The following is a 25,386-nucleotide window of genomic DNA, read 5'->3' as shown; positions in this document are numbered from 1 at the left end:
TTCTCGAATCGTTTAATTTTTTTTTTAAATTCAAGTTAGTTTAAATAGATTTTTCAAAATATAATATTAATAACAGTGCAGTTCTGGTTTTCATCAAACCGAAGCTGGCGTAACTTTTAAACAATTCTCGATATTCCTTTTAATTTTATCAATTAAATTTCAAAATTTCATCAATTAGCTGTTCTTCCACTATTGATATTAATTATTAGAGTATTAAGCGTAGTTACTGTTTTCTTAGCATAAATATATTTTTATGCACTTTTTTATTGTTGTAATATTTTGAGTAGTATCTAATGGTAAATTTATAAATTATTAGGCATAAAGATATTTAATTTCAGCGTCAAAGCGCTGATTGGTGGGTAAAAGCATTGTTGTGCATGTTTTGGAGCTTTTGTATTTTGTGTTTTTGGCTTTATGCACTGTTTTTTTTTTTTATAAGCAATTATTATGAAGAGCATATTATATAACATTGTTTTACACATTTTTTTTTAATTTAATATTGTTTCTTGTTTCAGTTGTCTTTATATTATTATATCGAAACATTCTGTTCGTTATAGAATACTAATATTTGTACTCGTTTGTTATTATCTTCTTAGGGTCGGACAACTACACCTCGGTCAGAGGCTGTACGGGAAGCAGACGTGGATGTAAAGGTATCAGAGCATGATCGGCCCGGACCTTCATCAGAATTAGAGGATTTTGCACCGCAACCAGGTATTTCGTGGTTTTTTTAATATATTTTTACTAACAGATAATTTAATGTATTACTGATATACTTCTCTTCATTAGTTCTCTATTCGTTAACAATATAGTATATTCTTTACAGAATCGGAGTCGTTCATTGATAAATTAAAGGGATTCTTAGACACCACTACAGCCTTTATATCTAGTATACTTGTATCCTTGACGCGTCACCTAATGAAGTATTCGCGAGATTACAGATACGTTTCGCGTACGTTATCTGTTGAAAAAAAGAGGCTCAAGGTATGATATATATTAAATTAATCAATACAACATAATGGTCTTTTAAATAAAAGGTTTAATAATATATTTACTATTCTCAGGAGAAGGAAGGCTTCGGTATCGGTCGACGAGAAGGTTCACAGATGATTTGGGAGCCGCTACCCGAAACGCTGTTGCATCAGTGAGTTTCATACTTTTATTAATGTTTATTTAAATAAGTGAAAACTACTGTAAGGGTGGAAGTTAGAATGCTTTTAAGTACTCGTTTGGTCAGCTATATATTATGTATCGGCTGTATTAATATTGCGTAAAATCATTTACTAAACATAAAACGTTATGGTAGTATTATTTTCTAGAGTACAGGTATTTAATGTAGATTTTTAAGTATTTAAAGGGTAGTTGCAAATCCATCTTGTATTTAGGTAGCTGGTAGTGACTAGTGACCTTTTTTGCATGCTGCCTTTACTAATAGGGAAATGGAAAGATCAAACAACAATCTCCTTCAGCCTCCAGAGGATGTAGGGTAGGTACTAATCTATATCTGCACTGTCACGCACAAATATCATAAATATTTTCTTTAGAAATTAGCCTTAAGTAGAAAATCTTAGCAATTAGTTCTGAAATGTTACTAAAAGTTAAACTATAAGTTTGGTAGCGGATTGTGCTAAACAAACTAAATTTAGCTAAAGTTATAGTAGTTTACATATGCACTAACCACTAGAAGCTCCCACTAGCGACGCCACAATAAAAAAATAGTTACAAAAAGAAAAATAAACTGTTATCTATAAATTAACCACAAATATTAGATATTTTTACGACTCGATTCGGAATGGGGGTTCAAAATTGATATAATGGGGGTGTTTCCAGCCGTAAGTTAAGCGATTTAAGCGTCCCGGAGATCCGTATCTTGGCGGCCAGCGTGGAGGACGGGCTGGACGTCGCCTCGAGTGTGTCCTCCGACGACACCTCCGAACACGAGAGCGCCTTTAGCTTACAGACTACCGAAAGGTTCAGTGCCTCCCGACAGATCCTCGACTGAACTGTTACTCGTTTCATATGATCCACGTTTGTCTTGCAATAAAATTTAATATTTCATTGATAGTAAATTTTGAAACGGTTTTTAATAGCAGTGGAGGTTCTGAAGGAAAAAGTTTTGTCTGTCGCTTTTTATGGGCTTTGCTATATATATCAACAGTTTACATATGTCGATACTGCACGGCGTTTTTATCTTAATTAAAGGTAGAGTTTGGTAAGTACTATCAATTAACTGACTTCTTCATAAACTTTATTTAGAAGATGTTTAGTTAAACACGGATTTCTCTTTCTTTTTCATCATTTATTTGAAACAAGAAAGAAGAGGACAGCAATGTTTAGCTAATAACCGTCTACACAACATCTATTAATTAGTCCGAATATATATTCCTATGGATAACCTTTATACTTGTATTAATAAATCTAAACTCTAACTTGTGTCTGATTATCTATTTAATGTTGTAAAAATTTATACTTCTTTTTCTCTTAAACACAATCTTCGTTTTTTATTCGATGTAATTTTCTTTTTCTCTCTAAGCACGTCTAAACTGCCAACGTTGCTTGAAAATAACTTGAACTAAAATTTACAGTAAGGATGTGACGACGTTGGAAGAGCAAGACGACTCGATGTTTAAGCAAGAAAAGTCTCCGATAATACATCTCGTTTATGCATTGTGGTATGCGGTCTTGGCGCATACCGACATAGTTTGTTACATTATGGTGTTCATAAACCAGGTAAATATCCTAAATATACGCATATCTTTAAACCTGACCTGCAGAATACAGCGATTATATACATGTGTACATACATAAAAGCCTATGCCAAATAGACAAAAAAAATAAGTAAGTCCTTGAGATGGATATAAATTACTTGTTGTGGAATTAAGACAGACGTTACGACAGACAGACAGTTCGCTTGGGCACACTAAGTGAACGAAAGTGGTTTTAAGGCTAATAATATATAATAATAACTTAATTATTAATACATTTTTTAGATCCAGTCGGCAACAATTCTATCCATTCCATTACCTCTTATGGTGTTTTTATGGGGAACTTTGACCATACCGCGACCAACTAAAACCTTTTGGGTTACTCTAATTGCGTACACTGAGGTGAGATATTTCATTGTAATCCTATAGATATTTCAATTATCCTATTATTTATTTATTAAATATAAATATCTAATCGTGTCAACATATGCTCAAACTTGTCATATATGCTTTAATTTTAGGTCATAGTATTAATAAAAAGCATGTTCCAATTCGAAATCTTACCGTGGAACCAAAAAGCCATACCAGCGAACATGCCTTTCACTGCGCCGAGAATTATCGGAATAGAGAGGAAATTCAACTATGCATTATATGACCTACTTCTTCTACTCATTATATTTTTACATAGGTAATGTATTCTTAATTTACCTGAAACATTTAGTTTCCTCTTAATAAAGGATAAGTATGTACCTGTCTATGTGTATGTGTCTTAATTGGTGAACAAGTAACTAATGAGTTTCTTGCGGGTTCTTGTCGTTAGAATCTACATTCTGAATAGGTGGTGGTAGCATTGATTATTATTAGCGTTGCTTTTATGAGTATTTGAATAAAGAATATCCTCATTTTAATTTTGATAAAAAATATCTTGCGGTTTTATTGCGCTTCCTTCATTTTTTGTTTTGTAAATTGCATAAACTTTGAAATTAAACCATAAACCATATTTAACTGTTATATTTTAGATTTATGTTGAAATCGTTGGGCTTGTGGAAGGAATCAACGCCGGAGGTAGAATTAAAAGAGGATATGGAGTATCCCTTGAATCCTTCTGATACCCAATTGTTGGTCGAAGGTCGAGGTGAAGAAGTCGGTCGGAAGTATCTGGAGATGCACGAAAGGCCGACCCCGTGAGTAATATTACTTATTCTGCCTGCTGTATTTGTAAGTCGAACGGTGCATCTCGTGATTCATAGCTACGCTAATATTTCGAAGAGGGAACATTTAAATAATTAAAAAATATATTATGCAACAAGTTAGGATCATTCGAGTGCAAACTCGCTACATAGAAAAAAATATTAGCACTCTCAGAATCATCATAATTCGCATGACGTAATCACATCTATTCCAAATGATGACGCGAGTCGAAATACTGAGGCCGGTCTCCTACTCGACGCAGTCGCTCCTCGGGAACGCTTCGCTGGTAATACTCCTGTTTGGACTCCTAAATATATAATATGCGGGCAGACAGTAGTGCGAGGCCGCCAGTGGCGTCCAGGCCGCGCGCCGGCCGCGCGCCCGCCGCGCTCGCGCCCGCACCGCGCGCAACGCCCGCCCCCGCACCTCCCGCACCTCCCGCACCTCCCTCACCCGCGCCCCCCATGACACCCACGCGCTCCCTCTCCCGCACCACCGACACTCCCGCCGCCTCCGGACTACTGGCTCGGCTCGCCCGTTTCGTCCGCAACTATTCTCCTTGGACCGCGCAGTAAACAGATAATAATATTTTTGCATATATTTAACTCGTGACAATAGCTGTAGCGTTGATAGCGGAAATATTTTATACATAAAAAAGGGAGAATGTATGAATAAAAAACTAACGGGACAATTTATCTTTTGTACCGAGATTTGATGATGGTAGATTCTAGAGTATGTAGGTAGATTAGACTTAGATGTGGTTTTTATTATTATTATTACCTATTTTTGTAAAAATGTACATCTTTTAATAAACTTGAAAGTTTTAGTCGTTGACATATTTAGTTAGTTATTTAACATGAATTTTAATGTAGTAATTTAAGTCGCCTAAAATAATGACTTAACTGATGTTAATTTAATAATATTTATAACAAATACAGGCCCGCACAAACGGAAACGAATGATATATCTGAAACCCCGAAAAAAACGGTAGAATTAAGAGAACCTGAACAAACGGAAGATCACGACTTAGAACAAGAACCTGGTCCCTCTAAAGTCATAGACGACGATCATTACAAGTAAATAGTATTTATAAAATATTTACGAGACTTAATGAAAAAATTATATCACTTATTCTAGATAGTTACGCTTTCTGAAGTAAGAACCTGAAATGAAAGTATTTATTATTCATTTTATATTGTATTTCTAGAGTCAATGACGACCAAGAACCGATAATTGCTGTTGCGACGACGCTAGAAGATACATATAGCCACTATCCTCAAGTAATTGTGTTATCGTAAGTATGATATATTCGTATAAAATTCGAAGTCCAAAAGTTTTTATCTTATTAGTAGTATCATAGTCGTATCATAGTTTAGCATGTTTAACAAGAAAATTGCGTTTACGAATATAAAGAATTCCGCTATATGTGGGTTATGTATATATTTGTGATCAAATTGACTCATTACCCGTAAAATGCTAGATCAATCTGTCTATTAAAATAAAATCTTAGTCTATTAAAATAAAAATCAGTGTGGAGCGTTAAATATTGCATAAAAAATATTGAATGTGGTTTTGAAACAATTGTTCATCGATTTTGGAAAAAAATCTTTGGAATCGCATTTATTGAGATTTTTCCGATAAAAAGTATTAGTAAGAGTATAAGAGCGTACCGAACATTACATCGGCGTTAACCACCGGTGCCGTGCAGCGTGAAGCGCTACCTGTCGCCCACGCGGCACTTCTTCCAGCGCATGCTGGCGCCGGGCGCGCGCGTCACGGCCGACATCTACGCCTACATGTTTCTCTGCGACTTCTTCAACTTCCTCGTCGTTATATTCGGCTTCGCTGCTTTCGGAGTGAGTACACATGCTTCGATTTGTCCTTGGAAAATTTTAAAAGAATCTCATGACGGTCGGTTATAAAAGCGATTTAATTGAAACCATAATGACTTATGTACAAAATTATTGTAACAAAAATAAAAAGTTTTTGCACGTCGTTGCCTTTCGAGTGATTAATTTAATTCATATATGATACTGACACATTAATATATAGATATTAATTAATTCATGCAAAAATATGACATGATCATAATATCCTCAGACTCATCAAGGGGACGGCGGGGTGCAGGCTTATCTGGAAGAGAACAAAGTACCGATCCCATTTTTGGTGATGTTGATTCTTCAATTCGGTCTGATCGTGATAGACCGCGCGCTCTACCTGCGCAAGTTCATGCTGGGCAAGATATTATTCCAATACGCACTCATAATCGGCGTGCACATTTGGATGTTCTTCGTATTACCCTTCATCACTGAGAGGTTAGTTAATGAACGACGACGTGTTTTAAATCTTTATTTTGAGGTCTTTTCTTCTGTGTGACAAATTGTTTGATTTAATTATTACGGTCATTTAATTACATAATTTAAAGAGTACAAATTATTCAATAAATATATACTATTTGTTTAAAAAAAAACATTTTAAAGTTGTTTTAAAATTCCAGAACATTCAACGCTCTGTTGCCGCCGCCCATGTGGTACATGGTGAAGTGCGTGTACCTACTGCTGTCCGCGTATCAGATCCGCTGCGGATATCCGCGCCGCATCATCGGCAACTTCCTCTGCAAGTCCTACCACTTCCTCAACATGGTTTGCTTTAGAGGGTGAGTGGTCTTCTGACTTTCTTTAGACTCTAGATTTAATAAGAATTTTTATTTTTACTGACAACTGATCCTTTTGACTCTCGCAATTCTGTTCGTGCAAAGGCAAATGCTTATAACAGTTTGTACTATCGACATCATATTTTTTAAATTGTTAATAATATGAAGGATGCATTTTATTACGTTATAAAATAAAAGTTTTTTTTAATCACAGATTTATGGCTGTGCCTTTCTTGTTCGAGTTACGCACACTGATGGACTGGATCTGGACGGATACATCTATGACGTTCATGGACTGGCTCAAAATGGAAGATATATTCGCCAGTGTTTTCTTACTGAAGGTGGGAGATTTAGTTATTGTTAATGGTGCAAGTAGTGTAATATTTTCTTTAGTTTATTATTATAAAACTGACTTGTTGATATAGCGGCTACTTTAGGTAACATATCATCTGATTAACAGTTGAGCTTCATGGTTTAAATCTCCAGTCGGGTAATTAAAAAGTTATTGCGGTTTTAGTGTGAAGAATTTACCGTTGACACCTCATACACCGGCCGTGCTAATATTCCTCGGGAAAACGTCGAAGAAAACCGGAACAAACTTGTGTCTGAAATCGAGTCTTCGTTAAACAAAGTCTCGAACTGGGGTCGGCTAAACCTAGTCCATTTCAACCCCAAAAAGACGCAAGTTTGCGCGTTAACTGTTAAAAAAACACCATTTGTCGTATCTCCACGATTCGAGAACATTCCGTTAGCCGCCACAGCTAGTATCGGAATACTTGGCGTCGATGTTTCGAGCCTCGTTCAGTTCCGCGGTCAATTGGAATGCAAAGCCAAATTGGCATCAAAAAAGCTCGGTGTGCTCAGCAAGGCAAGACAGTATTTCACGTCGGCCCATCGTCTAAGACTATACAAGGCGCAAATTCGGCCTCACATGGAATACTGCTCTCACCTCTGGGCGGGTGCTCCCCAGTACCAGCTCCTTCCATTTGACCGTATCCAACGTAGAGCGGCTCGAATTATCGACGATCAAGCCCTTTCCGATCTGCTTGATTGATTGGCTTTGCGTAGAGATGTTGGATCGCTCTGCATCTTCTACAGAATTTATCACGGGGAATGTTCCGAGGAATTGTTTGGATTAATCCCGGCTGCTGAATTTCACCTTCGGATATCTCGTCAAAATTCCAAATATCACCCGCACCACCTAGATGTCCGAAAATCAACAACAGCGCGATTTTTAAGACATTTTCTGCCTCGCACAACCACTATGTGGAACCAGCTTTCGCCGGCGGTTTTTCCGAACCGATACGACCTGGGAACCTTTAAGAAAAGAGCGTACTCTTTCTTTTCGTCGGGTAATTAAAAAGTTATTGCGGTTTTAGTGTGAAGAATTTAGATGTATTTATACTATCACCTCTGGTCGTGGATGTGACGTCACGTAGCAGGGTCTTCCGCCCCGCTACGTGACGTCGGCCGGCGTGAGGCCGCATCGACCCTGAGTGAACGTAAGTGTCGGGCGCAGTGCTCGCGCTACGTGGAGGACGAGTTCCCGCAGCCGCGCGGCGCCAAGAAGTCGGCGACGTCCAAGTACCTGCTGGGCGGCGGGGTGCTCGCCTTCGTCATCGCCATCATCTGGTTCCCGCTCGTATTCTTCGCCTTCGGAAACTCCGTAAGAATGACTCTCTTACTTTCCATAAACTCAAAATTATTAACTTTTACACCAAATTATATCGTTCAAAAATATTTTGTGTGAGACAATTATTACATTACTTATTCGCTTCAAACTGGCCCTTAGTTTCCTTTAGTTAGATAAATATGACCACATAAACGTTTGTACATTGTTATTTGGTACTGAAACATTGAGACCATAGGAGGTTGAATTACTTAGTTCTTTCTTAGCTTTTGATTGTGACATTTCTGTAATGTTTTTTTTTTATGATTTTAAAGGTTGGGCAACCGAATCCACCAACAGACGTTACGGTAAAAATTCGAATCGGACCATTTCTGCCGGTCTACCAGATGTCGGCACAATCGCATAATATAGACGTGTAAGTTTTCGTTTGAATGGTATTATATTTCAAGACATTTAACATTACTTAAATACTTCCCGCATTGTTAAAGCTGTGGTGTAAGGGCTCGTAATGCTTCCGCAGCTTCACGGAGCAGGACTACACGCAGCTGAGCAACCAGTACGCTCGCGACCGCACGGCGCAGACGTTCCTGTCCAACTACATGTACAACGACGTGGCCGTCGTCACCATCAACCCCAACTCCACCATGACGTGGCAGATCTCACCGCCCGAGCTCGCCCGCCTCGAGAAGGAGGCCGTCTCCAGTAACGTCCCTTTGTCCATACTTAAAACCTATGTAGTGTGCTTTGAAAAGTTATATTATACTATCAAGATTTTGCTTTAATAATACAATACTTTATTCGTCCTTTGGGAAAAAGAAAACATACGAATTTGACGATTACAGATGCGTCGCTTGCGGTGAAATTCACATACGTCATCACACATCAGAGCAACAACGCGCAGAACCCGCCCACCATAGACAGCAATCGCGAGGTGCCGCTGGACGCCTACATTGACGGGAAGCCCAACCCCGAGAGGGAGACGCTGCTGAAGCTGCTGGCGGACACCGCAAAGCCCGACACTTGGTAAAATCAATACAAATCCCTAAAATACAACTAAAAAAATGTTCTTTCAGTTAAATTACAAAGACTCATATTTTGTTAATTAGATATGGCACGATAAATCTATTGCACGCTTTTCTCTTTATAGACCCTTAACATTTTATTTTCAATAGACCATTTTATATCAATGTCACCGGGGCGTATGCGGTCACGAGATATTAACAGAATGTTATGTTTTAATTTTATCGTAATTTATTTTAAAGGCTAAATGTGAAGATGCTTTTCCCGAAATTCCTAAAAGTCTTCAATAAAGGCACTTCGAAGCCTGCCTACCAATTGATGCCCCCGATATCGGGGACGGGTGAGTAATTAAATCGACTAACCTAATTCTTTAAATATATAGCTAATCCTTTATATACTCGATACGGAGTTATATCTTCGAAAATATAATCGATTAAGAAAAAAGCGGACATTGAATTACCGATTACTTTTTCAAATAGTAATCGTAATTCGTGCGTGTGTAAAAATATGGTTGTCGTCGTATGAGTGCCCTGCTGGTATTAGTCTCATGTAACGTGACATTGACATTGGGCAGAGCACGACGACGCGCGGTTCTACCGCGACGTGCAGTTGCGCCTCGAGCGCGAGGGGGACAGCGTGTACTGGCGCGTGCGGGAGGCCTGCCAGCCGTCCGTGAGTAAACTCCTATGTCCTCTGCACTAGATATGGCGTTCCGAGCATTTTGTTCGTTTGACATTAGTGTAACTCTGTTATTCATTCGTGAACCTGGACATAAATGGCAATTCAGTGATACCAGGCTAATATTATTGTTGCATTTCATTGAACGAAAAATGTAAACGCCATAAAATCCCCTCTCTTTACGACGTTTTGGTCGCGCTGTACTTTTAGATTTATCGCTGCAGCGAACTTTAATTCTAACTCTTACTACTTACAGCATTTAAACTAATTGTTAACATGAACTTATGTAAGTAGCAGATGATGGTAACCCGATGGCAAATCATAGACATTGACTTTGTATGAAATATTTTGTATTCGTAACCATCATCAATCTAAGCTAGGAGCTAAGATCAAATTATCCCTCTACATATAATTACACTGTCTCTCTTTTAAACCGAAAACATGTTAAGTCTAATACTTAATTGTTTACCGTTAAAATGTGCACGGTGCTGCATAAGGGCTTGCAACACCTTACCATTAACTAAATCCAATCTTAATTTTTTATTAAAATGAATCGACAGGATTACCTCGCAGCGATTCCGATGAACAACTGTGATATGCTCGTCATGTACACTTTCAATGACAAACTCTTCCCGGAGACTCTCAATTTTATATCAGGAGGAGGGTAAGTACGAATCCTTCCAATGTTGCCAATTTTATCATGGAATACTAAGTGATTAATTATTGTATAGAAAAAAAATCAGCTTCTTTATAACACATACTTGCTGATTTTATCAAAGATCAAATGACTAATGTAAGGATAATAAAAATACAAATACATCTCACCTAATATTTCGAATTGTATTGAAATAAAAGTTTAAATGGAGATTCAATATGTCGCACCTTGGTCGGTGTTGTTTCACACATTGGTTCCCTGCAGAATAATCGGGCTGTACACGACGTTCGTGTTCCTGGCGTCGCGCGTGCTGCGCGGCTTCTTCTCGGGCATCTACACCAAGATCATGTTCGACGACCTGCCCAACGTCGACCGCGTGCTGCAGCTGTGTCTCGACATCTATCTGGTACGGCTGCGGCCGACCTCACTAGTTTTAAATCCATTGCATTCAATCGTTATGTATCGTCAAGTAAAAAGAAATGATATCTTAGAAATATTAACTATTTTATTGAACGATTCGCATTGGTTTCAGAGCATTCTAGTGATATCTACAGAATTATAAATTTTAGTCTCCACGAGCAAACCCTATTTCTAACTCGCCCTGGGCTTATGAAATTACTTTCATACATCAGATTATTTTTTTCATAGATCGTCAGTAAAAAATAGATATTTCTACTACAACTTGTCAAACAGCAATGTTTGTACATGTTTTCAGGCAACCTTTTGGTATGGTAACAAAATAGGCGCCTTTTAAGATATGTTCCCCCATCCATTTATTTTTTTATAGTAAAAATATTTGGACGCGCAAATGGGCCACTTAATGGTAAGTGGTTATCACCGCTCATAGATATTAGCGCTGTATAAAATATGAAACATTCGTCAATCAAGATCGTCAATGCGCCACCAACCTTGGGAGCTGTAAGTTATGTCTTGTGCCTACAGTTGCACAAGACTCACTCACCCTTTAAACCGGAACACTACAATACTAAGTATTGCTGTTTGAAGGCAGAATATCTGATGAGTGCCTGGTTGATTGGCTTATACAGATTCCTACAACAAAGGGACCAATGACCAATACGGGTTTGAAATTCCTGGTATTTCAGTAATTGCTTAAAAGTAAATATAAAATCTGTTTCAGGTTCGCGAGGCTTTAGAGCTGTCCCTAGAAGAAGACTTATTTGCGAAATTAGTATTCTTGTATCGATCGCCAGAGACCATGATAAAATGGAGTCGACCGAAGGAAGAAGACAGTCAAGAACAAAGAGCACTACCAGCTCCAAACTGATCTGCATTGAGGTTTTAATTGGTCCGAAGACACATATTACCGATATGTCGAGATTAATATATTAATCAATTAAAAGAAAGGAAATGAAGTAGAAATAATTATTGAAATGAAGGACTTTTCCTACAATATATATCTTATGGTTGACAACGAAGAAAATCTTTTAAATAGGTTTCATATTTTCGTATCTATTATTCATCTTTATACAAACATAGTAGCTGTACATTTTATTTAAAAATAATCAAATTAATTTATATAGTGATAATTTTATATTTATATATATTGTTGTAAAAACTGGATAACTTGTTCGTCCATATAATGTCAGCTTCAAATCTTAGATAAAAACGTTGATACACATTAATCGTTTCAAAAGGAATAATGCGATAGCTAAAAATATATCTTCATAGGTATTTGTTTAGTTCTTTAAAAAGGAAAACAATAAAAAAATCCAAGAAATCTATATAAATTTGGTAACCATTTGAGATACCATGTAAATGAATAAATATAGTTTAGGGTATAAAATACGTACTGTACAGTAAGAAGGTAATTAGGAACCTTAAGAATAATGCCTGTGCTTAAATATTTGAATTTTACATATATAACTCGAGAAACGGATAAATAAGTCGGTCACGTAAATGTTATCCATACCTAATAATTTATGTGTATGTTAACATGTATGTGTAATCGCAAAAAAATTTAAACCGTTCTAATATTTTTCACAATAATACGTGCTAGTTTTTGTGCTTTAGAACATAAATGTACAAGCCACATATAATTCGTAATAGCTTTGTACAGATAATATTTGGTATATTAAGAAACCTCTTATAGAGAAATGGTGCCTATGGATTTATGGAACAGCAACAATGTAGGGATCCATCCATTGACTGTCGATAATTCATCAAGACACAAATATTTACAACTATTTCTAGCACAACTATTTGTATTTTGTACCTGCACTTAGTAATTTATTAGTACTTAATAAATAAAAACTTGTAGTATCTACGCTCTCTAAATGTAAAACGGTTTATAATATTTCAATTTAATTGAGTATCTTCCTAGTCCTATATATAGAATATTACAATTTTATTTTTGGATATTAAATGCTGTAATCTTACTATATCTTTTTATTTCCGAATAAAAGTTCGATTAAAAGATCGTCTTTTGTGATTTAACTGCCTGATTAAAGTAATTGTTATTACTATATTTTCTTTTTCACTTTGTTTATCTGACTTCATATTGTATTATATACGATGTTAGTCGAATTATATGTTATAACATCCTTCGTTATATATAAACATTTTATTAATGTTAAATTTATGATATAAATATATATTGGTTTATAATTATTAATATAACTTTTACCTCAATCGTGTTGAACGCATTTTTGATATTATAATTTATTAAATTATTAAGTACAAATATTATGTGTACATTTTGTAACATTGTTATATTTAAGCTGCATTTAATGTTGTTGTTTGTGATACGAAATAAAACTCTTTTAAATATTCATTTGAATTTATTTATTTTGAAAAATATATCCTATGCTAATATGAAAAAAAAACATTAATATTTTCAATAATATCGTTATACTTAACTAACAACCATAAGTCTAGGGGCAATATTCATAGACATTAGTTCTTGGAATAACAATTTAGCAGCATATGGTAATCGAACCTGGGATATCTGGGTTTTGTTTTTACATCCTTTACATTCAAAGGTATTGTTTCGTAAATTTGCTATTGCTATAAGACCGCAGAAATTGCAAACGTGTATGCGATATGGGTCGGACACTTCAAAAAGACGCTCCCTCAAGAATTGCGCAGCACCATGCGCAATCTGACAGTCGCGTTCCATTTCTCCAAAACGCAACCCTCCATCACGAGCTCTTCCTTCCATAGGTTGTCTTACTAAAATTTGTACTGGTCCTCTTGCTCTCGAATGAATTTTGTCGTCAACCATATGTTTGAGACGTTGATAATAAGTAGGCCCCAAGAATACTTGAGCATTAATTTTTCGACCTGTGTGACCGTTATACATAACTTCATTTCCACGTAAATGATATCCATATTCCTGCAGTAAGGATGAAATTTTTTGTACATTTACGGCATCGTTAAATGGTGTAGCATCGCCAATTTCTCCTTTGTTTGACGATACTTTCCCTTGAATACATTCAATCAAGTGACCAATTGTCATACGGGATGGAATAGCGTGAGGATTAATTATGATGTCGGGAGTAAGACCCTCACAAGTGAATGGCATATCTTCTTGTCTATACTGAATTCCACAAGTTCCCTTTTGCCCGTGACGGGACGCGAATTTGTCGCCTATTTGCGGTATACGTACTGATCGTACACGAATTTTACAAAACTTATAACCTTCGCTGTTTAATGTTAGCATAACTTGATCAACAATACCAGTTTCACTATTACGCAAAAATGTCGAAGCATCTCGTTTGCTGTAGCGTTTAGTTGTACCCTCCAGTTCATCGTCATTCTCTGGCAGTGTTATTGTTTTGCCAATAACAACATCATCTCCAGATACTCTTATACCAGGGGCAATAATACCATCATCATCTAATTTGTCATAAAGAGCATTTCTCATGCCCTGACAAGTTTGTCTTGTTGGTTTTTCAAATTGTTCTTCTTGATCGCCAATTCTTTTAGATTCTGAATCTTTGTAGGAACGATAGAAAACAGATCTGAAGAAGCCTCTTTCAACAGCTGAAGCGTTTAAGATAACACTGTCCTCTTGATTATAACCAGTATAACATAAAATAGCAACTATTGAGTTGATTCCAGCGGGTAATTCTCTAAAACGCAAATATTCCATTGATCTTGTTGTAACTAAAGGTTTGTGTGGGTAATAAAGTACATGAGCAAGTGTGTCCATTCTGACATGGAAGTTTGTAATGTATACTCCCATAGCTTGCTTACCCATAGCACTTTGATAGGTATTTCTAGGACTTTGATTATGATCGGGAAATGGAATAATAGAGGCACAAACACCTAGAATCATAGCTGGATGAATTTCACAGTGGGTATATGTTGTACAATATGCATACTCCTTGACTTGTGCCAGGTCATCAGGGCTCATAGCGATCATCACAGTTTCTTCTTCCAAAGTATCAATATACTCTACAACACCACTTGCAACCAAATTTTGCCATCCATAATTATTGTAATCTCTTTCCTTGAGTTGATCAATATGTTTCTTCTTGAGTAGCAATGCTCCATTTTCCACAATCAAAAGTGGTCGACAAATTCTACCAGCATCTGTGTAAATTCTTATTTCTCTGTCTCGTATATCCCGAATCATACTGACTTCTGAGACTATAATATCCATTTGACGTCTTAGCTTACGTAGTGTTGCCATGAGTTGTTCAGGATCTCTGTGAATTCCTACCCAACAACCATTTACAAATATTTTTGTTGCATCTGCTATGGCTGATGGTGCTATTTCTTCCAAATTCTCCATAGACCACTCTTCCAAGAACTCTAATATTGGAGATGGCTGACTTCCAACTGAAATGTAGGCCATCAAAGCCAGATTTTTCACCAAACCTACAGCAGCTCCTTCAGGTGTTTCTGCAGGACAAATCATGCCCCATAAAGTATTATGTAATTGACGAGGCTTTGCTAATTTACCATCACGGCCTATAGGTGAATTTACACGGCGCAAATGTGATAAGGTTGAAGCAAATGTTAATCTGTTTAACACTTGAGACACCCCAGCTCTTGCTTGATGAGCCTTCTTTTGATCACCCCAATTACCCGTGGCCAAGGAATATCTTAGGCCATCGGTTATTATTTTTGTTTTAATAGCTAATTCCAAATTGAAATCTTTCCCTTTGTCAATAAATTTCTGTGCATACATTCTTACTTCCTTTAATAAATTTTTAAACAGTCCTCTGAACAGAAAAGCTAATAGCGGTCCAGCCAAGTCAAGTCTTTTATTTCCATAATGATCTCTGTCATCAAGTTCACGGCGACCTAAGGCAGCTAACAATAGTCTGTGGACCATATACCCTAAGAAATAAGCTTTTTTAGTTTCACAGAAATCTGAAACTCCAACATGCGGTAACATTTCTTTTTGCAAAATTTCTCTTGCATATTTAATACGCCTTTCTTTAGTGACTCCCGGTCGAGCACCTCTAGCACCAATAAAGCTCAAGGCAACATTTTGTTCTTGTATAACAAAAGCCTCATCTAATGAAGGCTTTACCATTTCCATCATTTCTGGATCATCAAAATCATAAATTATATGCTCCAAAATATCTCTATCAGCAACAAAACCGAGAGCTCTAAACACAATCATAATTGGTATTTCTTGTTTAATGTATGGTACAATTGCAACAATTCTTTGTCCAATAGCTGACTTTTTAATACTTTGTCCCCCTCTTGCCATCATATTGACCCACAGAGTCGACGTTGGTCGAGAACTATGTTCAAGACATGAACGAATCTCAGTTTTATATGCATATTTGCCACCTTGCATACTAAACACATATACAGTATTGGTGGCCATTTTCTCTTGAGCAATTAAAACTTTCTCAGAGCCATTGATTATAAAATAGCCACCAGGATCTAATGGACATTCGTTTAATTCGGTTAAATCACGATCCGTCAAATTGCTTAACAAACAGTATGTTGACCTTAGCATGATAGGAATTTTGCCAATAAATGTTTTTTGATGTTGAGTTTCAATTGGATCTTCATTTTCTTTAACAATCGTTTTTGTAATATCGACATATAAAGGAGCAGAGTAAGTTAAATTTCGTAACCGCGCTTCATTAGGCATCATAGGAGACGGGGCACCATCTTTTTCCCAATGAGTTGGCTTAGAAAGATAAATTTGGTCAAACTTTAAATGATATTTTGGAGGAGTTTCAATTTCACCAGATGAATGTTGAGCTTCAGCTTGAAGTTCTATAGGAGGTGAATCTTCAACTATGCGCTGAACGGACATTTGAATAAACTCGTCAAAACTATCTAGCTGCTGCCTAACCAAGCCTTTTTCATCAAAATAAGCGTTGATTACTATCCAACAGGCTTCTTGCCAGAGCTCAGAAGAGATTTCTTCGACTTCTTCCTCTTCATACTGATCATCCTCCGTGTCATACATGTTGGAAATTGTATATAAATTACTGTTCTACTTTTCGTTTGGATTTATAGAGTAAATGAAGTTTATATCATTTATTTTTTATACATAATTTCATCGACCTTACGTATGGTATACTTTATTTGTGAATTAATTATTTTGCGTTGTTATAAGTAGTAATTTTCTAATACATAATGCGCGTTGCAGAGCGCCCAACAACGCTTCAATTAAAATGGCGTTTCTCTTTGTCACTATAACAGACTAAAATATTAACGCTGTCATAGATTATATATATAAACAATTATATTACAGAAAAAAACTGATAGCTACGGCATAGGCTTAAAAAACCGATAAATGCAAAAGAATTTGGAAAGTACAAAATATAACATTGATTTATTAAATATAAATTAAATTTCGCATCCTGTTTTACCTTAAAATTTATATTTACAATTTAAATATATACCTTTGTATTAAAAAGTTCGTAACAATGAAGAATTTTTTTCTTATAATTCAAAAATAAAAAAGAAAACTTAAAATTACAAGTAACATCATAATAAAAAGGCAGTTATTAATTTAGTTTAAAAAATATTTAATAGGTAAAAAAATTAGTTGTATGAAATGATATAACATATTTTTGAAAAATATATTTATAGCTTAACTTTTTTTTATATTTAGCATCGTGCATATATAATTTTTAACATCGATCAATATTTTAACCACATGTTGAAATTACACTAACTAATATTTAATTATATCAAACTTTTTCATTTTATTTAAAACGGTGTCTTTTTTATTCACGGTAGTTCTCATCCTCGTCTTTAATTTTGGCAAAACAAGATTTGTACATCACTAATTTTGTTTTTTGGCTTTTTTCATGATGTTTTGTTGAAGATTACATTTTATCACAATTATGAATCATTTATGTTTTTTGTGTAATTTTCAATTTGGACAATAGTATTAACATATTTTTTTAAATTATGGATTCTTCGAGAAGAAGTAACTCTGACGATCAACGATGTATCCTGGGTTTGCAAGATTTGAAAATATCCAACAAAGACGATAATGATACTGAGCAAGCGCACTCTGCCTCGACGTCTAACACCAGTGCCCAAGTAAAGGCTAGACCCGTTGGCGCGATAGAGAGTTTTACATTAGATAATGCTCCTATTAATCGTCAAGATTACAGTTTTTACGAACGTTCAAATGTAATAGCAGCATCGAAATTCGCTACCCCTAAGCGTGTAGAGACCATCGCATCAATCAATAAACGTGATATAAACACTACAGCACTCCCAGCTAGCCCTACGCGATCTATAGATTCCATTTCACAAAGATCACTTAGTTATCAAACGGAAGATTTATATGAAATACCAGGGAATAATAATGTTCAATATCCTCCCCCTGTGTACGAAAATATAGACTATTATGGAGAGCAACAGCTGACTCAGCCCCCTTATTACCACCAACTTTATCAAAATCCTCCATTAGCGTCTGAAGGGTATTATAACACTCGATACAGTAAAGCTCAACCTCAGGTGCCTGTTAATAGTAAACCTAAATCAAGTCCATTGGTTTATGAAAACATGCTGTGTCCAGAAAATGAAAAGAAAAATGAATATAAAGTCCAGCCTAATCCTGATCAGCAGTTTATTCAACAAGGCTCAGTTCCAGGACCACAGGTGGCCAACAGTACTTTGAACAGAAACAGTTCACTTAAATTGATAAATGATAAAAGTAAGGCAGATCGAGTGCCCCCTCCACCACCATATAATCCATCAGCCGATAACTCTAGTAGTGATTATACAGTTATGAAATCGGCTCCTCCTAAGTATACAGATGTCAGTTCTCTTTTGAAAAATAACAATTCTGTGAGTTTTGATGACAAAGTGGTTACAATTCCTTCGACAGCAATTTATGCTTCTATTGCACCAAGTGCGCAAAGACCAAAAGCAAATATTGCCACTGAAGTTCAGGGGCCTGTGTCTGCCCCCAAGTATTTTCATCCTAAACCACCAGTAGGGAATGGATTAGCAAAAGTGAAACCAGCACCTATTAATGGAAACTATGGTGCAAGCCCAAAACCTATTCCTACCCGGATGCAAATAGTTGAAGACACTAATGGCTCTGACTATGTTTGTATGACAGGTGGGTCTCCTGCTGCAGCTGTTGCTGCAGCAAATAAAGACAATGTATCATTAGCATCAGAAACAATTAGTTCCCGCAATATGGTTTCTGGACTAACATTATGTTCACCAGCTCAGTCTCCTGCCCCTAGTCCTACTCCTAGTTCGGTCTCTCAAGTATCAGGGGGTTCTAGAGGTTCTGGTGGGCGTGGCAAAAGCTTGCTTCCATACAGTATTACTCCACCTAGGCCACCTGGTCCAAGTGAAGCGCAACGTAAAATAGAAGAGCTCACTCGGCAACTTGAAGAAGAAATGGAAAGGCAGGATGAAGAAGGAGAATATTTTGGTATTAGAAACTTTAGTATTTGTTTATACGCAAATAATTTTTGTTATATGTTTAATAATTATGATTTTCTTAACAAATTATTTTAATTTTAGGTATATGTCATACATGTGGAGCTGGTGTGACAGGTGCTGGGCAGGCATGTCAAGCTATGGGGAATCTTTACCACACTAACTGTTTTATCTGTTGTTCCTGTGGAAGAGCATTACGTGGCAAGGCATTTTACAATGTCCATGGCAAGGTGTACTGTGAAGAAGATTATTTGGTTAGTTGGCTTTGCTTTGTGACATATTACACTATACTTTTATATAATTAGTAAGAACTTTTAGTAAAAATTGTATTGTAAATTGTGGTTGCAGTATTCGGGATTTCAACAAACAGCTGAAAAATGTGCAATATGTGGTCATCTTATAATGGAGATGGTAAGTTGATACATTAAAATCAGATATCATGCAGAATGTGTGAAGGCATATCATATTTAACATTTACTTTGTATGTGAGTGTAGTAGATTGTATGGAGATGTTGAATAAGTTGGTGGATCACTTAAAATCCTCAAAATGAAATGAAATTAGTTTCTTTTATAAAATTTGTAGTGTGACATGAGTGGTGACCGCTGCCTATAGGCCAACAAGGCCAATGCCTCACCAACCTTGAGAACTAAGTTGTTATATCCCTTGTATTTATAATTACATTGCCTCACCCTTCAAACTGGAACTCAAATATATAGACTGCTTCACCGTAGAATATATGACGAGTGGTTGGTAACTACCCAAAAGGGATTGCAAAAAGCCCTACCAGCATGTAAATAAATGTACCAAGCACTAATACTACAGATTATAGTAATACTAAAGGAAAGTGCATAATTGTACTTATCTCATATTGAATTTAATCATTTGATTAATTAACTTCAGCAATATATTGTCATATTAAATTCTTTGTGACTATATATTTAGAATTTCCTTATTCATTTATATTTGTTGTTTACAGATATTACAAGCTATGGGTAAATCATACCATCCAGGATGTTTTCGGTGCTGCATTTGTAATGAGTGTCTTGATGGCGTTCCCTTCACAGTTGACGTTGATAATAAAATCTATTGTGTTAATGACTATCACCGTATGTTTGCACCAAAATGTGCCAGTTGTGGTAAAGGTTAGTATGTTACCAATAAACATAATTAATAACATTTTCATATTCAATTAACATAACTACTGTTAATGGTAATAATATAATAATGTGTTATTAATAAATTCCAATAATAATAAATTATAATCAAGCCTAATAATAATGATTATTCTAATTTACCCATATAAAACTGCAGGTATAACACCAGTGGAAGGAACTGATGAAACGGTTCGGGTTGTCTCAATGGATCGTGACTTCCATGTAGACTGTTACATGTGCTGCTTTTGTGGAATGCAACTAACTGATGAACCTGATAAACGCTGCTATCCCCTAGCTGGTAATTATGAAAATCTAAATGAATACTTATATTTAAATGTAATGTCAAGCTAATTTATTTAAAAAATAGCACCAATACATGTTTCGTATTTATTATGTCCTTTGTATTGTTTATTTAATTCCAAGATGTGCAAAATTTGAGCAAGAGTATGAATAGTTTTTTATTGTTTACTTCTTATACAAGATTTAAAAGCATCACTAGTTGTTCATACTATTTATAGTATTTAAAAAAGTGCTCTTAACTTTATTTAATTATTACTTTTAGGAAAACTAATGTGTCGTGTGTGCCATCTGTCTGCCATTGGAGCTTCCACGGGCCCTGGCATGCCACCAGCACCACACCTTTCTCCAGCCTCTTATCAGTATATGGGGTAAACATCACATAGAAAGATTTTGGAAATCATTATTAAAAAATGGACTGTGTGTAAATGTTATTAGTATTACCTTTCTGTTCATTTGGTGATATTGAAATATAGTTACATGGCATACTGAGACTCCTATGATAAGTTGACAATGCAGTTAAATAAGTAGTTGGTAAGCTGAAGCCATTGTAGTATCTTTTAAAGACTTAACATTGATAAAAACTTGTTGTGAGGTGGTTAAGTTACTGTGAGTTAAAAACAGCAGGAAAGAGTATAATAATAGCTGTCAAAATTTTAAATCTCTTGATTGGTAGCATATATTTTATTATTATTGTCAAATTTTACGAAATTGAAATGCTCAACAATTTATGTCTAAACTCATAGTAGAACAAAATATGACTAAGATATTTCTGAGTGAAGTGGTGAAATATATAGCTTTAAAATAGGTTTCTATATGACAGCTTGATAATAGATTAAGAGGAAACGGGATTAATGTTGTTGTAGGGTGAGTAATAGAGTGATTGTGAAAAATGAAAGTAGTTTGTAATAAATTAATTAGAATAAAAATAATTGCATGTCGATTTATAGGTACAAATGATATAATCATAGAGAGCCAGAAATGATAAATGTTTTTGTGATAAATATTGTGCATACTGAAATTTTGATTTTAAAAAATTAATAAATTATTAATACCACTATAATGGGCTCAAAACAGTAGCATTTTGCATAATACGAGATGTGTATTCAAGAAACACATTTATTTTTTCATTTTGTTTAATATGTGGTAAAATGAAAAGTAAAATAATTTCTATGGATTTATTTCTTTTTTTCTTTGTTGCATTTACTAAATATATTAGATGACAGCACATCTGGCTTTATTAATAATTAATATCTATCTTCTTTCAATATTTATAGTTTTAATCATAAAAATAGAAGAAGTAATAGCACCATTATAAACATTCCAGTAATGTGCTGTCTTGTTCTGTAGGTACTTAATTATAAAAACTTAGTTTATTTATCTGTACATTTTGATGATTGAAATGTTTTCATTATAATTCCTTTCATTAAAGATAAATTTGTTAAATAATACTTTTGTATTTATATATTTTATAACAATAAATAATTGATAAATTTATAAAACGTTTTTCTTAATTCCTTTCGTCAATTTTTATTTATCTAATATAATTTTAAAGGTAACTTATATACATAACAAACATTAGTGTGGGGTTGAAGGAAAAAACTGGTTACAATAATTTTCTTTTCTACATTTTCTTTACTTTATTTTTTATATTACGCATTTCTGTTTTATATCTTCGCATTTCATCCATTACATGTGTGCCCTTTTCTTTCAGTTGAGTTTGATAGTGTTGTTTACTTTCATTAAATTTGTCTTGAATATTATCTTTTTGCTCTTGAAATATTACCTTCATGCGTTCCCTAGAAGGTACAGGTCTTATCCACCCAATGGCTGTCAACCTGTTTATAGCATAGGTTGTTCCACCTACAACAATGGTTTTGTGAAAATTTAAAAACAACATAACATACAAAACAAGTTAAAAGTTAATAAATAAATTATTTTACCAACAGTGACAGCATATCTCAGAGGTGTCACCAACTTATACAGGGCTAGAGCCAGTGCAAAGTACCCTGCACTAGATTCCTTTAAAGGTGACAACAATTTTTCACTAATTCCAATTGTTTCTAATAAGCTTATAACATCTACACCACTAAAACAACAAAAAATATAATTAAAATAACACATTAAAGACAAAAGTTTTTATATTGTAAAGTCAGTCAAGAAAAAAGTGATTTACAAGAATTTCTATATAAACTTGGTGATATTTTCGGAGTAGCAAACAAAAGCACATTTTGTGGTACTATTTGCAAGACTTTATCCTGAAAAAGATGACTGATGTCAATATAATTCAATTGATCCAGTTGACACAGGCATATGGCATATGATATTTTATGTATTTTATTTAATCATTGAAATTTATAACGACAGCAGTCCGAGCACTGGTTGTTTGCTTCTTGGATATTCTTAAAAATTGGGAATAGCAACCTAGGAAGACATGTTGACATCATATAAAACTTAGTTTATATTCGATAAACTGAATAGTGCTGTCAAGGTCACCTTGTTATATTAATATTAGAGTGGATATTTAAATATGTTTATAATATTCTAGATCTATTTTATTACTGCCAAGTTCACTAATGCATACATATAAACAATATTTAATGTACACACACCATTATATACATGTGCATTAATACTTATTAATAAGGTGACCACCTGACCAATTCATATAGAAATATTGCTCAATAGCTTTCTGACACAATAAGCTTTTAGACATTTTATGTGAGTTTGGGTAGACCAGATATTTCAAGGAAATGTTTTATCTTAGGTACTTAAGACATTAAATGGAAAAAGCACAAAACCTAATAATTTTTATATATTCTTATTATCAGTTTCTTAATATAATTTTATCATATTATTATTTTTTATTTTTATAATAAATAAGCATAGATTTTTATTTCTTATTAGTTATTGTTAAACTGTAGTTGTATTGTTTTTGATCATCAATATATTTCAGTCATTTGTAAAATAAGAATTAACAGTTTTATTGCATCAGCCACAATGTTTCAGATTCAGATTTTATTTTCCAATTGTGCTATAGTGTATATTAGTGGATATTAAGGAAAATTTATAATATTTGAGATAAAAAATGAATTTATAATGTCAAAACAGGAAAATAGCAAAATTAATACAGACCTTCTTACAAAGAAGTAAAAGCCACCAAACCAAATAACCGATGTTGTCATATGTACAGGCAACAGGACGTACCAATAATCTTTATACATTTGTTTAAATCTTTGTATAACACCAGGCTTTTTTTCTGGATCTTGTGGCGGATTATTTGTAGTTTGGGAACTTTGTGTTGTACATGACCGAAATGGTTTGTAAAGTGTGCTAAGTTCCCTTTCAATTAATAAAGCACTTCCTTTAACATTATTTTGACAACGTATTCCATTGCATAAGTATCTAATGGGATAATTTTTATTAATATTCCATTTTACCGGTTTGGTTATGTTTTGAAAATAAATATTATTTTTATATAAAACTCTAAATGATAGTGCCATACTGGAGCAAAAATATTTTTGTAAGTAGCAAAATATCAAACAGTACACATTTTTATAAATATTGCGACTTTCTTTAACTTTTGCACAATCAAATGAGGACTGATGTAAGATGACGTCTGGGATTTGTCTTCTTAATCTGACGTTTGTCAAGTTGACAGCTTGTAAAAATTTGATGTGCTGTGCAGTTCATGCAAAAACAACTGTTTACTTATTGTGACTTATTTTTACACAAACGTAAAATAGAAGGTATTGTTATTAGTTATTTTTACAAAAAGGTAATCCACCTTCCAGGTGCTACACCAGACACCACCGCAAAACGTTGGATTATGTTGAGCGCCCGTGCTCTGTGATCTGATTCTCGCCTACCCTTTTCAATTGATAGAAAAATAAAAGGTGTTCATTGAAGTTTTTTCCGTAAAAATTGAGCAATTATACTTTTTATATTGTTACCAGTTTTTATGAACCCCATAAAAAGTGGGCGGGAAGGGATTTCTTTTATATTTTTCAATTATCTATTATTTTACATTAGCAGCCTGTAAATTCCCACAGCTGGACTAAGGCCTCCTCTCCCTTTGAGGAAAAGGTTTTGGAGCATATTCCACCACGCTGCTCCAATGCGGGTTGGTGGAATACACATATGGCAGAATTTCGTTTTAAAAGGTAAAGCTGGACGAACATGTTTTTAAATCGAATACTAAATAACTAAACCACAAGTATAAAAACGTGACGGTTAAATATTATTCATACAAATAAAAATCTACCAACCTTACTATCCTAATAGTCTTTAGTATCGATGATCGATCAAACGACGACCTGCAATTTTTATCATACAACTAACTTTTTAATAAAACGTCAGTACGTTTTGTGTAGTTTTAAACGATAAGATTGATAATTTCATTATCTTGAACTAAACAATAGATTTTTATAATAGATCCTTTATAATTTAGCGGACAAAACTGCCGTTTTACTGCCTTAGGGCAGTAAACAACCTTTAGTAACGTTATTATTAAAATAACAAAATAATAATTATAATTAATTAAGCC

The 25,386-nt window shown here is 34.7% G+C and overlaps 4 protein-coding genes across 11 annotated transcripts in view; 2 read left to right on the top strand and 2 right to left on the bottom strand.

Annotated features, from left to right (window-relative positions):
* Nucleotides 1-13,078, top strand: part of LOC125077451 (piezo-type mechanosensitive ion channel component) — a 43,308-nt gene extending 30,230 nt beyond the window's left edge. For 5 of the 8 annotated variants that reach the window (XM_047689436.1, XM_047689434.1, XM_047689435.1 and 2 more), the window contains 22 exons: nucleotides 597-714; nucleotides 827-984; nucleotides 1,065-1,144; nucleotides 2,586-2,730; nucleotides 2,991-3,107; nucleotides 3,227-3,393; nucleotides 3,725-3,889; nucleotides 4,835-4,972; nucleotides 5,104-5,190; nucleotides 5,605-5,752; nucleotides 5,997-6,211; nucleotides 6,394-6,552; nucleotides 6,764-6,890; nucleotides 8,069-8,215; nucleotides 8,494-8,594; nucleotides 8,700-8,881; nucleotides 9,022-9,202; nucleotides 9,442-9,539; nucleotides 9,774-9,871; nucleotides 10,438-10,541; nucleotides 10,797-10,938; nucleotides 11,671-13,078. In XM_047689436.1, coding sequence (XP_047545392.1) covers nucleotides 597-714; nucleotides 827-984; nucleotides 1,065-1,144; nucleotides 2,586-2,730; nucleotides 2,991-3,107; nucleotides 3,227-3,393; nucleotides 3,725-3,889; nucleotides 4,835-4,972; nucleotides 5,104-5,190; nucleotides 5,605-5,752; nucleotides 5,997-6,211; nucleotides 6,394-6,552; nucleotides 6,764-6,890; nucleotides 8,069-8,215; nucleotides 8,494-8,594; nucleotides 8,700-8,881; nucleotides 9,022-9,202; nucleotides 9,442-9,539; nucleotides 9,774-9,871; nucleotides 10,438-10,541; nucleotides 10,797-10,938; nucleotides 11,671-11,817 — 3,024 coding nt within the window. In that variant the 3' untranslated portion in view covers nucleotides 11,818-13,078. The remainder of the gene's footprint in view (nucleotides 1-596; nucleotides 715-826; nucleotides 985-1,064; nucleotides 1,145-2,585; nucleotides 2,731-2,990; nucleotides 3,108-3,226; nucleotides 3,394-3,724; nucleotides 3,890-4,834; nucleotides 4,973-5,103; nucleotides 5,191-5,604; nucleotides 5,753-5,996; nucleotides 6,212-6,393; nucleotides 6,553-6,763; nucleotides 6,891-8,068; nucleotides 8,216-8,493; nucleotides 8,595-8,699; nucleotides 8,882-9,021; nucleotides 9,203-9,441; nucleotides 9,540-9,773; nucleotides 9,872-10,437; nucleotides 10,542-10,796; nucleotides 10,939-11,670) is intronic. The other 3 variants (XM_047689438.1, XM_047689439.1, XM_047689437.1) reach the window with 1 other exon arrangement.
* A 239-nt stretch (nucleotides 13,079-13,317) lies between these two features.
* On the bottom strand, nucleotides 13,318-17,146 carry LOC125076839 (DNA-directed RNA polymerase II subunit RPB2). The gene has a single exon (XM_047688545.1). It carries the CDS (start codon nucleotides 16,933-16,935, stop codon nucleotides 13,405-13,407), a length of 3,531 nt encoding a protein of 1,176 aa, XP_047544501.1. The 5' UTR covers nucleotides 16,936-17,146; the 3' UTR covers nucleotides 13,318-13,404.
* Nucleotides 17,147-17,774: 628 nt separating this feature from the next.
* Nucleotides 17,775-21,473, top strand: LOC125077050 (LIM domain-containing protein jub). The gene is made up of 6 exons (XM_047688837.1): nucleotides 17,775-19,380; nucleotides 19,473-19,642; nucleotides 19,737-19,799; nucleotides 20,366-20,531; nucleotides 20,701-20,841; nucleotides 21,106-21,473. The coding sequence occupies exons 1-6, from the start codon at nucleotides 17,889-17,891 to the stop codon at nucleotides 21,213-21,215; spliced, it is 2,142 nt and encodes a 713-aa protein (XP_047544793.1). The 5' UTR covers nucleotides 17,775-17,888; the 3' UTR covers nucleotides 21,216-21,473.
* Nucleotides 21,474-21,891: 418 nt separating this feature from the next.
* On the bottom strand, nucleotides 21,892-24,489 carry LOC125077051 (uncharacterized protein C18orf19 homolog A). Its single transcript, XM_047688838.1, has 3 exons — nucleotides 23,976-24,489; nucleotides 22,784-22,929; nucleotides 21,892-22,703 (listed from the first exon to the last, which is right to left on the bottom strand). The coding sequence occupies exons 1-3, from the start codon at nucleotides 24,341-24,343 to the stop codon at nucleotides 22,465-22,467; spliced, it is 753 nt and encodes a 250-aa protein (XP_047544794.1). The 5' UTR covers nucleotides 24,344-24,489; the 3' UTR covers nucleotides 21,892-22,464.
* Between the last annotated feature and the right edge of the window lie 897 nt (nucleotides 24,490-25,386).

This window comes from Vanessa atalanta, chromosome 3 (assembly GCF_905147765.1).
Source record: "Vanessa atalanta chromosome 3, ilVanAtal1.2, whole genome shotgun sequence".
Lineage (NCBI taxonomy): Eukaryota > Metazoa > Arthropoda > Insecta > Lepidoptera > Nymphalidae > Vanessa > Vanessa atalanta.
Note: the sequence above shows the minus strand (reverse complement) of the source record. Positions and strands in the feature narration are given on the sequence as shown.